The sequence below is a fragment of the Octopus sinensis genome, linkage group LG3, assembly GCF_006345805.1.
Source record: "Octopus sinensis linkage group LG3, ASM634580v1, whole genome shotgun sequence".
Lineage (NCBI taxonomy): Eukaryota > Metazoa > Mollusca > Cephalopoda > Octopoda > Octopodidae > Octopus > Octopus sinensis.
Genome location: NC_042999.1, coordinates 72823441 through 72842759, shown reverse-complemented (window position 1 = coordinate 72842759; position 19319 = coordinate 72823441). Strand labels below are relative to the sequence as shown.

The 19319-nt window shown below is 38.4% G+C and overlaps 1 protein-coding gene across 3 annotated transcripts in view; it reads right to left on the bottom strand.

Moving 5' to 3' along the window:
* Positions 1 to 5451, bottom strand: part of LOC115209531 (platelet binding protein GspB) — a 198199-nt gene extending 192748 nt beyond the window's left edge. The window contains exon 1 of one of the 3 annotated variants that reach the window (XM_029777962.2): positions 5092 to 5451. Coding sequence is in view for 2 of the 3 variants with exons in the window: in XM_036501084.1 (XP_036356977.1) it covers positions 2298 to 2342 (45 nt within the window). In the remaining variant the exon portion in view is untranslated. Of the gene's footprint in view, positions 1 to 2297; positions 2388 to 5091 lie in introns of those variants that run through there. The other 2 variants (XM_036501084.1, XM_036501086.1) reach the window with 2 other exon arrangements.
* Positions 5452 to 19319: the final 13868 nt, after the last annotated feature.

Sequence of the window (19319 nt, the reverse complement as noted above, 5' to 3'; positions counted from 1 at the left end):
AGTGTGGGAAAGGTACGCATAAGTAGGCTGGTTACACCCCTGACATAGACCACAGGTTATGATCTCACTTGGCTTGCCGGGTCTTCTCACACACTGCATATTTCCAAAGGTCTCAGTCACTAGTCATTGCCTCGGTGAGGCCTAATGTTCGAAGGTCATGCTTCACCACCTCATCCCAGGTCTACCTCTTCCACAGTTCCCTCAACCACTAGGGTGTGGCACTTTTTCACACAGCTATCCTCATCCATTCTCACATGACCATACAGTGCAGTCCTCTCTTGCACACCACATCTGATGCTTCTTAGGTCCAACTTTTCTCTCAAGGTACTTACACTGACATTACACATCCATCAGAGCATACTGGCTTCATTTCTTGCAAGCTTACACATGTCCTCAGCAGTCATAGCCCATGTTTCACTGCTATGTAGCATGGCTGTTCGTACACATGCGTCATACAGTCTACCATATAGTCTGAGCTAGAGGCCCTTTGTCACCAGCAGAGGTAAGAGCTATCTGAACTTTGCCCAGGCTATTCTTATTCTAACAGCTACACTTTCAGTGCACTGACTTGGTCACCTAGGTAATGGAAGCTGTCAACTACTCCTAGTTTTTCTCCCTGGAATATGGCGGAAGTTGTTTTCTGCACATTTTCAGTGTTTATTGCTCCTGAGCATCTGCCACATACAAAAGCTATCTTCCCAGTTAGCCTTCTTTTGATATTGCTGCACTCCTTATGTGTCCACAACTTACACTGGGTACATCATATAGATATATATATGTGTGTGTGTATGTGTACATATTACATATCTATATATACACATATATACATCTATAAATACTATAAATACTATACATCTATGAATATATATATATATGTGCAGATGTATACATACATATATATACACGTGTGTATGTGTATATGTGAGATAATACTTTCAGTATTAATAGTGAAACTATTAAACTGAAAGTATCTCACATTACAATAAAGAGATGCTATTGTTTCACTTTTGACACGTAATACTGAAATAGAGTAAAAGAGGTTGCTCTAGGCTCATATTAGGCAAGAAGTTGTAAAAATGTTTGGCCCATGACACTGCATGGACCCTAAGTAAGGCATGTGTAAAACTTGAATGAAATCGGTTGTGTAGTTCTTGAGTTTTAGGGTTTCACACATACACATATTCTCATCTTTAGATAGATAGATAGATAGAGAGAGAGAGAGAGAGAGAGAGAGAGAGAGAGAGACAAATAAAATATCCGGATTGATCTATATGAGACGAGCCTTCTTCAGCCACCTTGCAGTCTAGCCTAGTTTGAATCAAACCTCATTTGTACTGAAGCTATCGTTTCACTTACATCACATATGCCCTAGAGAGAAACTTAATTACAAAAAAAATCTGAATAGCTAACCATTTAATAATCAGTAAAGAAAGCAGTGTAGGGCCTAAGCCTAAATTACAAATTTATACAATTTGCGTGTCTGCACACTCGCAAACATGTATGATCTGGTCTTACTTACCTCTAGTATATATATATATATATATATATATATGTACTGTTGGGGTTTTTTTGTCCGTGTCACCAATCTTTTTTACGTGTTCATGTCGCAGTTCAAGAAATTTATGTAAGGACAATTACCCTTCCTTCAAAATATTAAGGTACAATACTCGAACTAAAACATCTAACGTAATATTAAACATTTTCAACTACACAACTCATTAAAAAATTATTATTTAATACTAGTTTTATATAACAATTTTAAACGAAATAGTACCATTACCCTTACTTTATTGAATGCGTGTCATTATTTTATCATTTTACTCGTAAAATATCTGAAAATGTTTCGTAAAACTTTAATTAAGGTTTTAATCTTCTTAGAACTTTGAACAGGTTTATTTTCGGAATATTTTTTCTCTGTTCTGGTTACCCTAAGAAATTATCATCATTATTAGTTGTAATATCGAAAGTATAGCAATCAAAATGGATCTTGAGCGTTGCAATAACCCTAATTGAACATGCAGGAGTCAAAACACTGTATCAACTCCGACACGTCTACCATAAATACTAATATATAAACACATGTATGTATGTATGTGTATGTATATATATAATATATATATATATATATATATATACACACACATTCATATATAGTACACTCACGACACATTTGTATATATATATATATATATTATATATATATATATATAATATATATATATATTTACACACGTGTACATACATACATAAGTACACACACACAAATATAGAGAGAGAGGAACAATCCTTCAACATACCTGTCGACTATAAAATGGGGGACCGGTTTTCAATACTCTCTTCATATAACATTTTGATTTCTTTTTCACTAAAGATTCCCTACTGCATGCAAAACAATACTTCGGTCACACTGAGTGCGAGAAGGAAGTAAGGAATGCGATATGGTGGTAGTGGGGGGGGGCACTTTTTTTTTTTTAACGTCAAGGGAAAGGGCCGTTATCTGTGACAGTCAAGTGAAAATGTATTTCGACTGGAAACTGAAACCCGAAGATATACCTTTAACTCAAAACGGCGCAATATGTATGTATGTATTATGCCTATAGAACGCCACGTGTTGTCATCTCCCTGTTACTGTGTGTGCAATCAAGGAAAAGGAAACTGAAATGAATTATATTTTTCTAAATTTAATAAGCATGTAGCATCTTAGGTTATTAATAATAGTGTTTGGTTGTGTGATATAAAACTAAATAAACTTTGCATTCGATCTACGTTAACGTTTTCGTATTCTCCAATGATCCAAAGAAAGCAGAATAGGTTTTTACAGTGCAAACTTACAAGCAAATCTAAGCAAAGTTGGACATCAAATTATTCTATGAGGAACATTCTTCTAACGAAAGTGATTACAATATCTTTTACGCGAATAAGTACGCGAGTATACAAAGATATTTCGGTAAATTTCACTGACATTTCTTGAAAACAAAACCACAAATTTCAGACGAAGGGTCTAGTTGAATAAATCGAATCACTATTAAACTGCTACTTCTCTTATCAATCTTGTAAGAATAAAAGATATAGTAAAGTAGGGTATTATTTGAACATACAGAGACATTAATGAATAACACAAGAGATTTTATTCGGCATTCTGCTAGATGTTTTCCTTAAACTCAGACATAAGTCCAGAAATTTAGGGGAGAAGGGGGTTAGTTGATTAAATTGCTCCTTATATGACTGGTCATCACACCGGAAGAATGAAAAAAAATGGAACCAATCGGAAGAAAATAATGGTTTCAAATTTTGGCACAAGGCCAGCAATTTTAAGGAGGGGATAAGTCGATTACACTGACCCTAGTATTCAACTGGTACTTATTTCATCGATCCCGAAAGGGTGAAAATTAAAATAATAATCTTGACAAGAACAAGGAAAATTTCCGCAAGAGAAAGGAAGGATGGGTATAGTTGATTTTTTTTTAATTCACTCCGTATTTAATGATTATCTATTTCACTTACCCGCTAACTCCCGAGTTATGAAAAAGTAGAGTAGAGTGGACCCAAGCGAAACTTCAACTCAAGAACGTTGGAAAGCGAAATAATCACTACGGTTTTTAATTTGCTAACCTACCGTCTCTGTTATTAATAATAAAGACAATAAAAATATTGAAGGCCAAATATGTTGTAGGAATGAACCGTCAATCGAACTGAATCTCAGAACCTGATTAGTCTTCAATTTTTAACATCATTAGTAGATGAAAAGCAAAGTCAAACCGGGAAGGATTTGAACACAGAACATAAAGGGACGTAACTAAATATAATACTAATTTGTTAGCCGCTTTATCTATTTTGCCAATTGCCCAATGTGGTGGTGGAAGCAGTAACGTGGACGCCGATTATTAATAATACTGATAATAATGATTTCTAACAGACACAAAATTAGGAGGGAGGCTAGTCGGTTAAATCTACCCAAGAAGTATGAGAAGCAAAATCGAACTCAACGACATTTGAACTCAGAAGGGACATAACTGAATACCCGCAGGGTATTAATTTGGCGCTCTACCGATTATGCCACTCTTCACCCTCTAGCAATGATAATTTCTTACACCAGTTAGTATAGGGAAAGTATTGTCAAATTTTGAATTTATTTTATCGATCACTACCATTACCCCGGAATGCTAAAAGCAATCGATCCTCCTGAGGTTTGAACACACACAATAAAGACAGAGACGAAACTAAATAGTGATACTCCGAAAGACGTTCCGTCATTCGACCCCCATTTCTGACACACTACTGATAATCGCTTATTCGCCACAGGGGCTACAATGAAGAGAACATCATAAATAATCAAATGAAGTACAAAACAATATTAATAAATAAACAAAACATATGTGCAACACACACACACATATGCAATTACAAGCATAACCGAGTATGTGTGCGTGTGTATGTGTATATATACATATGGAGACAGGGGGGGAAGTGTTAATAAATAATGCTCAGTTTAATTTTTAGGAGGAAGGATAAACATGATTGAAGTGGTCCTAGTGTATGTATGTTTGTATATGTATACACACAGACACACACACACGCATATATAAATATATATTATAATCTCCAAACAGGTAAAAAAGCCACAAATTTTGGAACGAGGAACAGTCGATTATATATCAACCTCGGTACTCGACTGGTATTGTATTTTTGTCGACCCCCAGAAAGGAAAGTAATAAAAATCGACGTTGGAAAGATTTGAAATAACAATAACAATATCGTTTATTTGCTAATAATGATGGTCTATATTTGTCACAAGGGCAATGCAGTCAGTCAACAATAACACTACATAAGATATGAGCAATGCGGGACAACCATGCAATGTAACGAAAAGCAAAAGCTAAATGATTCGAAAATCGTAGTGGTGTATGTTAGTGAGGTGGAGGGGGGGTGGAGAATAGTGAGACAGAGAGAGGAAGAGAAAGGGAGAAAGACAGAGTTTGTTAGACAAAAACATATCAGAGCAACAAACAAAACGGCTCTAAAACTGGAAAAATATATAGAACTTTAGGACTTAATGGAGATGGGAAAGAAAGAAAAGTGTTGGCTACTCACGAGATTATATGCTGGCAATCGAAGATCCCATTTTAAATGTCGGTGTTTGTGAAATAACTGTAATAATCCAATAGAAACGCCTAACTTCGTCAGACCTTCAACAAACACAAAAAAGTGATAGGGTATTTTTTCGTTTTGTTTTATTTAATTTACTTCTACTTTACACTCTCTCACGCACGATGCAACAACGACACGCGTACATGCATAGTGTTTTTTTTTAGAAAAAAATCCCACACTCACACACGGCTAAAAGGTTTTCTTTATCATTTACACAACCTGAGATACGGGGAGGAAATACGCCATGTTGGAACTGTGTCACGTGACGTGAACTATGGCTTTGGAGCTTTTTGAGATTGAGGTTGAGGCTGAGGATGCTGATAGTGGAGGTTGGAGTGAGTGGTTCACCAAGCCAAGCATAGAGTACAGTAGAGTAAGAGCAAAGCAGAGCAGAGGGTAGTCGTAGTTATTTGCGAAGCTGTTGTTACGACATTCTCAATTAAAATGATGTACGGAAGTCCGAAAGCATCGCTGTTGCAAAATTCACATCAACGAAGTATTATTGAGTTGTAATATAGGTGCAAAACCACAAAAAGATATTCTAAGAGTTGGAAGTCGATTTTAGGGACGACAATTCAAGGATGAATTAATCAGGTTTACCATGAGGGAAGGGGGAGAAATCTAACGTTTCGGGTAGAACACTTCGTCGAGGAGAGATATTGCTTTGATGGAATCGAATGAAAAGCTGGGAATCGAGAGAGAGAAAAAGTAAGTAATAAAGAATAAGGGGAAGTGAGTAGAGAAATTAGGACATCAGTATCCGACTGTACCTTATTTTATCGACTCTGATAGGGTTTCAACTAAGAACGTAAAGAAACCTAATTGTAAAGCAATTGTCCGACGCTCTGAATACTTAAGCACAAGCCCAGTTTGTATGGGAGGTATGTAGACGATATAGTTGATAAAAGAATTGCTAACATTGGCACAAGGGCACAAATTTTAAGAGGAATTCATCATCATCATTTAGCGTCCGTTTTCCATGCTAGCATGGGTTGGACGGCTCAACTGGGGTCTGTGAAGCTGGAAGGCTTCATCAGGCCCAGTCAGATCTGGCAGTGTTTCTACGGCTGGATGCCCTTCCTAACGCCAATTATATAATTAATTTGAATGAGCTTCTACATGTTTGCTTGACTTGCTAGAAATAGCAATAAAATCTCCTTCAAATCCCGCAGTACCATCTTAAAAGGGGATACGTAATATAAGGTCCTGGGTTCTTTGTGAGTTGGAAAAATATGGGGTGGCCATGGCTGTAATACCTTCGTTCATAGAATAACTTGAAGGGAAACAGTAAATACTTGTACTTTATGTTATATTCAAGTCTTTGTCTCAAGAGAAAGCAACACGGGGTTTAAAACCAAAACCCAAGAGATAATCTGAGCGTTGTTGGACTAATTATTTTAAGAAATGGTCTGAAAACAAAAATACATAAAAAGTAAGAGAGAGTGAAACCCCTTATTTTTGTTTTTATAATTTATACGATTTGATGTTCATAACGACTCCAGAAGGCTGAAAGGGCAAAATTGATTTTTCTTTGATTCGATTTCTAAGTGTAAAGCTAATACTTAGATATAGGTGCAGTTCTTTGAATGGAAGTTATATATCTTAAATAATAACACAGGTACTAGGCCAAACATTTTATAACAGAGGAGCAAATAATCAATACACTACACCAGGTGTATTAGTTGCACCATCTTTACCAAAGTTGGAAAAGAGAAATGCAGTGCTGAGATCAGAGGAATCAGGACTCAGAATGCATGTGTTCATGACCAGGCTCTATCCATTAACAGCAAAGATGAAATGCTGATGATTTAAATTTGTAGTGTTAAATAACAATGCTAAACACTAACAAGCTATTTAATTTGGCACTCTACTTTTTCATATATCTCTTCTGCTCTTCGTCTATGGAATAATTATTGAAGAAACAAAACTCATTGGCTTGTTTCTCTTTTCTGCCTCAGACTGATTTTGGTGCTTACAATGTCAGGTATTTTATCAACCCTGAAAAAAGTGAAAGACAAAGCTGACTTGTAAGCTATGAACCTAGTCATAAATAGATATAACTAAATACCCAATAAATTTTCTACCTTGGTTTAATAACTTTACTATTCTATGTTAATAAATCAATAAATACTGTATATGCATTATTAGTTAATCACATTGCTAATAAATGCACTGTTATGCAAATTAGACAAACTAATTTATGCCCATCCTGATTGACATTCATTATAAATAGCTACAACTTAAGAGGTCAATGTTCTCTAATGATACTCTAAATTGAGTCAAAACTTGTCTCACTTTTCTGGTTACCAAAAAATAAATACATTTGTTGACATTTATTTTTTTCTTTATTTACTTCCGTCATTTGACTGCGGCCATGCTGGAGCACTGCATTTAGTTGAAGAAATCAACCCCAGGACTTATTCTTTGTAAGTCTAGTACTTATTCTATCAGTCTCTTTTGCCAAAATGCTAAGTTATGGGGACAGAAATACACCAACATCAGTTGTCAAACGATGATAGGGGTACAAACGCAGACACGGCAAGATAACATGGATGGTGTAGGGGGTGTAGGCATACTCCTCACAGAGAAATGGGTGGATAAGGTCATAGAGGTTGTTAGGGTATACAATAGAGTGCTTAAGCTCACGCTAGTCCTGCAGAACAGCACAACTACAATTATCTCCACCTACACCCCACATGTGGGACTACCAAATGATCAGATGGACCATTTCTATAATACCCTTCGACAGGCTACCTCAAAAACGAGTGGCAATGACCCCATCTTTGTGGCTGGAGACTTTAATGGGCATGTAGGGCGGGAATCTGATATCTTCACTGGGGTACACAGTGACCATGGTATTGGTACCCGAAACGATGAGGGAACCAGGCTACTGGAGTTCTGTGATGCATGTAACCTTTTAATCTGCAACACTAACTTCAGGAAGCCAGACAGTTACCTTATAACCTATCAATCAGGGGACTCTACTAGCCAGATTGATTTCATCCTCATCAGACAGCGGGACGCAGGGCTGCTCTTAAATACAAAGACCCTTCCAGGTGAAGAATGTATCCCCCAGCATAGGCTAGTCATTAGTGACTTTAGGCTCGAGGCCAGAAGGATACCAAGAAGCATACTGTATCTAAGGATGCTCTTTGGGTTGTTCTTAGAAAGCTAGGTGTTGCAGAAAAGATGCTCAATGTCATAATTTCTTTTCATCAAGGGATGATGGCTTCTCTCAGATCTAGCGGGGAAGTGTCTGATTCATTCATAGTCTCAAATGGAACCAAACAAGGATGTGTTCTTGCACCACTCTTATTTGCTTTGTATTTCTCTATCATCTTGGAAACAGTATTCAAGAGTGTTAAAGAAGGAGTAAAGTTTGAGTACAGAACTGGTGACAGCTTGTTCAACCAACAGTGACTCAAAGCAAAACCTAAGACTTTGGTGAAAACAGTTCAAGATTTGCTCTGCACAGACAACAGTGCACTTGTAGTACACGCTCTTGAAAATATGCAATGGATTCTAAGTAACTTCTTGTGCGCATCAAGGGCTTTTGGCCTGGCCATCAACATCAAGAAAACTGAGCTTGTCCATCAGCCCATCCATGACCATCTTCCTGCTGTTGCCCCTACTGTATATGTTGATGGGAAAGCATTAAAAACTATTTCTTGGTTCCATTGTGTCAAATGATGCTAAGATGGATAAAGAAATTGAGTCCAGAATCAGGAAGGCTAGCTCCACTTTCAGTAAGCTTTACTACTGGTTTTGGAACAGCCACGATGTCTCTTTGGAGGTGAAAATCAATGTATGTAAGTTGGTGTTCTTCACATCATTACTTTATGGTGCTGAATCTGGGACTCTGTACCAAAAGCACCTGCATGATGCTTTTCACACATGATGCTTGTGAATTATCACCACTTATAAAACTGAGTGACCATATTCATAACAGTGAATCATCATCATCACCGTTTAACATCTGCTTTCCATGCTAACATGGATTGGACGATTTGACTGAGGACTGGCGAACCAAATGGCTCCAATCTGATCTGGCAGAGTTTCTACAGCTGGATGCCCTTCCTAATGCCAACCACTCCGAGAGTGTAGTGGGTGCTTTTATGTGCCACCGGCACGAGGGCCAGTCAGGCAGTACTGGCAACAGCCATGCTCAAGTGGTGTTTTTTACATGCCACCTGCACAGGAGCCAGTCCAGCGGCACTGGCAATGGCCTCGCTCAAATGTTTTTATATGCCACCGGCACAAGTGCCAGTAAGGCGAAGCTAGTAACGATCACGTTTGAATGGTGCTTTTTACGCACCACTGGCACGGAAGCCAGTCAGCTGCTCTGGCAGCGATCACACTCAGATGGTGCTCTTAGCGCTCCACTGGCACAGGTGCCAATCATCGAATTTGCAAATTTGATTTGATTTTGATTTCCCTTGCCTCAACAGGTCTTTGCAAACAGAGTTTAGTGTCCACTGAAGGAAACGTACGCGTAAGTGAGCTGGTTACATCCCTGGCATTGGCTACAAACAAAATGCAACGTATCAGATATTGAAGCCAAGCCATCCTCATCAAAATACAGCTTGGATGGTCAGGTCATCCTCATGTATGAGTGATATCAGAATTCCAAAGCAACTTCTCTTTGGCCAATTCCCAACAGGAAGGTCAGTTGGAAGGCCACTTTTGCACTTCAAAGACAAACTAAAAAACAACCTGAAATGATGCAATGCTCCCTTTTCTTCCTGGGAAAACAAAGCATCAGAATGCAGGACTTGATGCCAGTCCTGCTTCTCCTCAGTTCAGATTTGAGCAGTCAACTCCTACATCAAAACTAATTTTGTGCAAGCATGAAGGCATGCTGGCAAAATGTTGCTCCTCTAAATGGAAACCTTACCTGCCATTGAGGTTTTGTGGCACAAAGCAAAGCAGACCTTGCCATCCACTCAAGAAAACACTTAATAAATGATCCACAGGCACTCAATCAAATGAGTCTTCAACTTGTTCCATTTGCCAAAAGATTTGCAAGGCACCAGCAGGCCTCAAGAGACACGTTCATGTCCAAAGAACAGGATTAACTTATTTTACTGAACCTTCATTTGTCATTCACAAGAGAATCCATCATATATATACTCGTGCCAACCTTCCTTCGTTGGACAAACTCTGCTTGCGAAGACCTGTTGGGGCAAGTGAAATCGAAATTGAACCAAATTTAATGACTGGCACCCATGCCAGTGGAATGCTAACAGCTCCATCCGAGCGGGATCACTGCCAGGGCAGCTGTCAGGCTTCCATGCCGGTGGCATGTGAAAAGCACCATTTGAGATTGATCGTTACCAGTGTTGCCTTACTGGCATGTGAACAAAACATTCAAGCGAGGTCATTGCCAGTGCCGCTGGACTGACTTCTGTGCAGGTGGCACATAAAAAACACCATCTGAGCGTGACTGTTGCCAGTATCACCAGACTGGAATGTAAAAGCACCCACTACACTCTCGGAGTGGTTGGCATTAGGAAGAGCATCCAACTGTAGAAACTCTGCCAGATCAGATTGGAGCCGGGTGCAGCCATCTGGTTCACCAGTCTTCAGTCAAATCGTCCAATCCATGCTAGCATGGAAAGCAGATGTTAAATGATGATGATGATGATGATATATATATATAATTATCATTATACATTTGCTTTCTATGTTGTAATGTTATGTCACCACAATCAATGATGTTCTTATTCAGTGCTCTTGCTTGCAGAGATTGACTGAAAGACATATTGGCACTCTGTTAGTTACAATGAGGAAGGTTCCATTTGATCCAATTAACAGAACAGCCTGTTCATGGAATTAACGTGCAAGTGGCTGAGCACTCCACAAATCCACAAACACAAATACCCTTAATGTAATTCTCAGAGAGATTCAGCAGGTACAAATGATATTTGCTAGCTGAGTGGACCATTTCATGTTTCTTTTTCAGCTTTTGTATAGTTAGCTGTCATATCAGTAACTACTTCACAGAATGTACTATATTGTATTACATAGTGGGACCAGCACTAGCATGGTTCTCATGTTCTTGACAAATCTAAAGGGTTCTGTCCGTCTCAGCACATTCACTAACAATTTTATTGGGTGCAGTTACTGAATTCTTTTCTATTTTCTTTTTTACATACTAGCCTGGCAGAATGTGCAGTGCACATAGCCTTTTGTAGATCATCCTTGTGTGTGGAGGCATGTGGCGTAGTGGTTAGAGCAGTGGATTCACGGTCAAGGGATCGCGCGTCTGAATCTCAGACCGGGCAATGTGTATGTTTATGAGCGAAACACTTAAGCTCCACACGGCTCCAGCAGAAGGTACTGGTGAACTTCTACTGACTCTTTTGCCACAACTTTCTGTCACTCTTTCCTCCCGCATCTTGCAGCTCACCTGCAACGGACTGGCGTCTCATCCAGATGGGGAACCTATATGCCAAGGAAACTGGGAAACCGGCCCTATGAGCCAGGCATGGCTCAAGAGGGAACAAACAACAACAACGGATCATCCTTGTCCAGTGAAATTTGGTGCTGTTAATGTTCCATCCAAACTGATGCAAGTTGATGCCAATCTCAACAACATACATGTACATACACGCACACATGCTTGCACACACCTAAACATACATACACATACATATCATCATCATCATATTTTAATGTCCATCTTTAATGTTCATGATGCCTCAGGTTGGACATTTTGACAGGATCTGATAAGTCTGAGGACTGCATTGTGCTCCAGTGTCAGTTTTGGCATGGTTTCTAAAGATGCATGCTCTTCTTAACACCAATCACTATACTGAGTGCCTTGTTCATGGCACTAGCACTAGTGAGGTCATAAGCAGGTTGCAACACAAAGATCCTCTTTGACTGAGAGGGACAACATTAGAGAAAGGATAGTGGCTTCATGGTAGAAGACAAGAAGTTAAAGTATGAGAGAAGGGGCCAGAACAGAACACACATGTTTCTTGTTGTAGAGGAGTTACATGGCTACTCACATGTGGGAAGAGAGTGTGGGAGTAACTGGGTGAGCAAAAGAATGTAATAAAATAGTGATGATAAGGTGTCTAGGTGGATCCTCAATGTACAAGAGGAGTAGAGGTGAGTAAGAAGAGAAAACCAGCAGGTGTGGGCAGCTAGGGGAGGCTAAAGGTTGCAAGGGTGAAGAGCAGTTAGAGAGAGAGGGTGGATGAGGAGGTGAATATAAGTGATTGAAGAACACATGATGATAAATACATGTTGGAGGGAAGGTAGAGAAGAGTTGGTGATGACTATCATGGTTGGGTAGCGTTGAGACATGGATGTAGTTAATGGACAAGGAGTGAGGATGGGGTGATCAATGATACATATGTGCTGTGAGACAAAGTGGGGAATAGGTAATGACTTACAATACAAAAACGAGTGAAGAATAACTGAATAGTAATAATAATACAGTAGGGAGGATGAGAGAAAGAGAGATGACATGTGTTTGGGTAAGTTGCAAATGTGATGGGAGAGACAGACATAGTGTATGGGAAGAGGGGGAGAGAGAGGGATGCATGGTGGTGGAGGAGAGAATTTGGTGGTGCAGAAGGATGATCAATGTAAAATATATAGGTGTAGATACACACACTCTTCAACTAAACATATATATCTATGCTCTATACAATCTTTAAGTATGTATTTAGATCTATATTCTAATAATAACTTATATTCAAGATAATGTATGTTTGGCCTGCACAATAGTCCTTGGAAGTGTTGCATAAATGTGTGTGTGTGTGTATGTGCATATTTATGTAGCTGTATGTATATATAATTGTATATGTACAATATACATGCCAGTATACACCCACACACCCACCCACCCACATACATACATATATATATATATATGTACAAATAATAGGTGAGAGCTAGATATGTGCTCTGTATAGAAAACACGTAATAGTGCTCAAATGAATTTAAACTTAAACTCCAAATTCATCATCCAGGACAAGATCCTCAGTATTGAGAATATTCTAGGGATGCAGAGGAATGGCAGAGCCCATTTCTCTCCTGGTTTGAATACAATGGCGAGCTGGGCGAAATGCTTAGTGGTATTTTGTCTGCTGCTATGTTCTGAGTTCAAATTCTGCCGAAGTTGACTTTGCCTTTCATCCTTTCAGGGTCGATTGAATAAGTACTGGGATTGATATAATCGACTTAATCCATTTGTCTGTCCTTGTTTGTCCTCTATGTGTTTAGCCCCTTGTGGGTAGTAAAGAAATAGGTTTCTTCCAAAGAAGAGAAAAAATGAGACAGTCATAAGAAAATGGATTCCAGTACAGGATTGATGCATTTGGTATTCTCTGACATATGCCAAAGAAGAAAGACAAGATTGGTCTTGGTAGGATTTGAGCTCAGAGCCCTGGCAACATGAACAAATACTGGAAACTATTCAATCTGATGCTTTAAAAACTCTACCAACATCCTGGACATTTAATGACTAACATGGCCATTACTCAGAATCTCTTAGGTATGAAAACATGTATCTAATCACTGAGACATTACTGATGAGTGAAGTCTTGGCAATGTATTGCTTCAAAGGAGATTCTTTATTGGACATATTAGTGAGCTAAGTTCTTTCTTGATGTACTAGACTCATGATGAGAATTATCAGAAACTGTAAAGTATTATTAAATTATGAAAGAGTTCCTATGATGTAGATGAAGTAACTTGACTGAGATCAACTTTTGTTAGTAAAGAAGGTAACTCCTTGGATTTTCCATGGTAGTGTTTCCTGAGTGTGTTGGGCAGAGTTGACTTTAAGTCCTAGTTAAAAATCTAAATACAAATATGAAATTTAGTACTTTACCTACAATGCTTTGATGTAAAGATGAAAGCGTATCATCTACAAGTTATTTGCATAATAAAGTAAATTTATTTTATACTATCATATATGACTGACGAACTTTTATTCCATAATTTTATTCCATAATTTTACTTTCCCCTTGACATTTCTGACACTACAAGGTATATCAATACTGTTTAAATTTGTGGAGCCGTCATCTGAAAAAAAAAACACAACTTGTTACTTTACGTGGCAATGGACGCACATTCAGGAAAAAAAAATTATTAAAAAATCTGTGATCGAAACTAAAGGGATCCCGTCTATCTGCTGATGTTGACTAGAAAGCTGTGTCCTAAATTCGTCTTTATTCAGTTTTATTTCCTTTAGTTAAAAGGTTAGAAATAAAGCGAATAAAGAACAAATATATTAGAAAATTTACATTGTCAATAAAAACAGAACTTAATTATTTATATTTCTTTTCTGAATTGTTTACGTAATGAAGAATTGGCTGATCGTGTAATTTCGAAAGTGTAAGTATCGTAGCAGAGATTGTTAATAATGAAGATCTGACTCAAACCAATTACTTTCTACGAGATGTTCACCAGATAACTTATGATATTGATTGCACAATTGAGTTACTTGCATCCATCGGATTAATTTGTGATTCAGCGATGTGTTATAATCAGCGATGGGTTTTGTCAATCGTGGCAAAAAAAATGATTTTCTTTCGATTTCTGGATTTTACCAAAAAATAAAATGAAATATAAATAAATCATTTGGATCATTAGGATTTTGGCGAAAATCCAAGTATCTAAACTCAATAAATCATTATTTTATACTCATCTGAAATTATTTTATTGGAGAAAAATCGTTTTCCGTTTTATTTTATTGACGGCCATTTTAAATACATAATTTGCAAAATAGCACCACACACATACATGCAGGCAGGCATGCATGCATGCAGGCAGGCATGCATGCATGCATGCATGCATGTATGTATGTATGTATGTATGTATGTATGTATGCATGCATGCATGCATGCATGCATGCATGCATACATACATACATACATACATACATGTGTATGCGACACAAGCGTATGTACACAGGAGCCACCGAGGGAAACTTCGACATAGTAACTAGACGATGGAATAGCAACATCTTCTAGTCACACAGTGTATGTGTGCGTGTGTGTATGTGTGTGTGTACATGTATGTGTGTGTGCGTGCGTATGTATGCATGTATTGCGTGCGTTTATATGTATGTATGTGTGCATGCGTATGTATGTATGTATGTATGTATGTATGTATGTATGTTGTATGTATGTATGTATGTATGTATGCATGTCTGTATGTGTGTCAAGTCACTTTTAGTGCTACTAATAACGTGTAACCCAGTACAGCCAGTTAAAAAATTTGGAAGAACAATGTGTTCATTTGAAATTCTCTTTCAAATTGCGAAAACTTTCCATCATTATATTTCAAAAAAGTTATTAAGTCAAATCTGATAAATTTAAAGAAAAATTTTTGTACCTTCGTTATTATTATTGTTGTTGTTGTTGTTATTATTATTATTATGCATGACCTTGAATTTTCTTCAGGTTGAGTAGCCCATCCTACTCAAAAGGTTTGTTTAAGGATGATGAACAAATCATCCATGTTTCCAGAGGTGAATTATTCAAACCCAAAGAATTCCTCTCAACACATAGCTATGATGCTCCCCACTACTTCTGCTCATGATCAGACAAGCACATATCATCAGCCACTAAGGGACATGCAACCGACAAGCAGATCTGTGGTATTGAGCAGAATATTTGCTGTAGCCCATCTTTACACCAAAACAAAACATGTACACTTCCAATTAGTTAAGATCAGAAGCCATGAGAGCCATTACCTGGTACTGCGTTTGCCTTTCATCCTTTTGGAGTTGATAAATTTAGTACCAGGTGTGTACTGAGGTTGATCTAATCAACTGCCCTCCCTCCTACCAAATTTCAGGCCTTGTGCCTATTGTAGTAAGGATTATTATTATTGATTTGGCTATCGTCTGAGTCCATTGTGAAGATCATCCTGCCTCCTTTCTTTAGCCAGGAAGGGTGGACAATTTTTCTCTCTAGTGGCTATGGCAAAAGAGGTTGTGTGGTGGAAGTGACTTAAAGGGTTGAAGATGGTTACTTTTCTCTTTGGCCAGGGCTAAATTTTCATTTTCAGGTTTCACCTGAAAAGGAAAGTGAGTTAAAAGGCGGGTGAATGTGACAAGAATTGCCCACGTGAATGGGCCTACTCGAAGTGTGTATCTGTAGGCCAGATGGAAGGGAGTAGAGAGGATACCTTCCTGAGGAACCATTGGTGTTAAGAGGTCCAAAGTCCAAAGTTACGGTGGAACTCCCTCCAATTGGGAAGCATATTGTTGACTTAATCTCTTTGTTAATTGTGTTTGTTTGCTGTTTACACATTTAACCTCACTGTCCCTCGTCTGTGTATTGTCCTCTATGTTTTGTTTTTGGCCCTGGTGGCCAATAAAGTAAGCATCATCATCATCATCACCATTATTATTTTAAGGTATATCAAAAGATTTCTAAAATATAATAAATTAAATTTTATTCTTAATATGTTGTCATAAAAATGCCTTTATGGTGGACATCAATAAACGATGAAATGGAGGTGTTAGATCTACAAGTAAGAAAAGAGTGGCAAAAAATGAGGACAAATGTAAGCTTTAGTGACAAATTTCAAAGACCTATCTCCAGTTCTGTAGAGTTTACTCACAGAATGTTCTTATCAGAATTTTCTACAATATTTTTTCTTACTATTTGCACAAAGATTATTATGATAAAATTAATATTTCACAAGTTGCTTGTATTTTCATCGATACATTGTTGCCTTCTTGTCAGAAGTCATGTGTGTTTGTGTTCCGCCAAGTTTTTGCCGATTATCGATTAGACACTGTTATCCACAGTAAATATTCACAAATAGACTTAAATATGTTTTTTCTTGACTGTATGTTTCTACTTTAAAAAGTCTGTTACTCAGCAGATTTATGATAAGATATTAGGTTGTCTCACATGAAATGTCACATTTGTAAAAGGAAATATTAAAATTGTTTTTTAAGTTTTAGAATATTTATTTATTTAATCAAAATATGATCCTTGTTCATTTATGACCTTCATCCAACATTCCTCTAAGGATTTCTCATCTTTTATACTGATAAACTGTTCGAATGCTTCAATTACCTCTTTTTTATTTAAGAATGTTTTATTGTGTATAACAAGCTTGAAGTGTTTAAATATGTGATAATCAGTAGTTGAGATATCAGGAGAATAAGGTGGATGTGCCAAAATTTCATAATTCAGGCTTTGCAACTTGTGGACCATAGCTTGAGAAGTGTGGCCATCTCTATTCCCTAAGCTGGGTTGCTTCTTTTTTTGATTTTTCATGCATACAATCAATTTCTTGACAATAGGATGTTGCTGTTACAGTTTTCCCTTATTGCAAAAATGAATAATGAATAACTCCCTTTGTTGACCACCATACAGTGACCATCAACCTTTTAGAGTGCAACAGTGATTTTGGGTAGTGTTTTGGTGATTCTTCTGCATCCAACCTCTGTCCTGTCCTTCTGCTGCTATCAGAGAGTATCCATTTGTCATCACATGTAATGAGTTGATACAAAAATGGTTCTCTTTCCAACCGAGAAATCAACATGGAACACACTGTAAGGCATCTGTTTCTTTGAATCTCATTAAGTTGATGGTGAACAAACCTACTCATCTTTTTGACTTTTCCAATTTTCTTCAAGTGTCAAGAAGCAGTTGCGGCAGATGTCTGGAGCTCTGATCTGATTTTTCAGACTGTTCTTCTTGGATTTCATTTAACCAAAGCATTCAATTCATCATGCTGAATAACTGATTTTGGTCTCCCTCTTGGTTCATTTTTATTTTAATTTCCTGAATTAAATCTTTGGAACCATTTCTGAACAGTTCCAATGTCAACAGAATCATTACCAAAAGCCCGCTTGATGTTTTGTAGAGCTTTGGTGGCAGAGTGACCCAACTTGTATTCGTACAAGAAAACCACTCAGTATTGTTCAGTTGTCAACATTGTCATAAGAGCTGTAGGTAGCAATTTTGAATAATAGTATTGCCTAGAAAGAAAAAGAGTTAAGAGTAAACACAAGCATATACATAGAAACTCATTGAAAATCCATTTATAGATGACTCATAAGAAACCCATTTAAAATACATCTCATGTAAGAAACCATTTTCTTACCACACAGCCACACCTGTTTATAGCTTCTTACCACACAACCACACCTGTTTATAACTAATGTACCTGTGCTATGAAATCATCATCATCATCATTTAGCGTCCGTTTTCCATGCTAGCATGGGTTGGACGGTTCAAGGGGTCTGGGGAGCCCGAAGGCTGCACCAGGCCAGTCAGATCTGGCAGTGTTTCTACAGCTGGATGCCCTTCCTAACGCCACCACTCCGAGAGTGTAGTGGGTGATTTTATGTGCCACCGACACAGGTGCCAGACGAGGCTGGCGAACGGCACGCTCGGATGGTGTTTTTATGTGCCACCGTCACAGGTGCCAGACGAGGCTGGCAGACGGCCACGCTCGGATGGTGTTTTTATGTGCCACCGACACAGGTGCCAGATGAGGCTGGCAGGTGCCAGACGAGGCTGGCAGACAGCCACGCTCGGATGGGTTTTTATGTGCCACCGACACAGGTGCCAGATGAGGCTGGCGGACGGCCACGATCGGATGGTGTTTGTTACGTCCCAAAGCACGGAGGCCAGTCTATGCGGTACTGGCTACGGCCACTTCGGATGATTTTCTTGTGTGCCACCGGCACTGGTACCACAAAGATACAATTCCATTTATGCTCATCTATTTTGATTTGTTTTTGATTTGATTGATTTCACTTGCCTCAACAGGTCTCACAAGTGTCACTTGCCTCAAAGGTCTTCACAAGTGTCACAAGAAGGAAGGTATGCACAGGTGGACTGTCTACGTCGCCGGTCTTCGGATGGTGTCCTTATGTGCCACCGACACAGGTGCCAGATGTGGCTGGCGAACGGCCACGATCGGATGGTTTTCTTGTGTGCCACCGGTACTGGAACCACAAAGATACAAATTCCATTGATGTTCATCTATTTTGATTTGGTTTGATTTTTTTTTTTTTGATGTTCACTTGCCTCAACAGGTCTTCACAAGTGTCACGCGTGTCACACACTTGCCTCAACAGGTCTCCACAAGTGTCACACACTTGCCTCTGCCTCAACAGGTCTTCACAAAGTGTCACACACTTGCCTCTGCCTCAACAGGTCTTCACAAGTGTCATA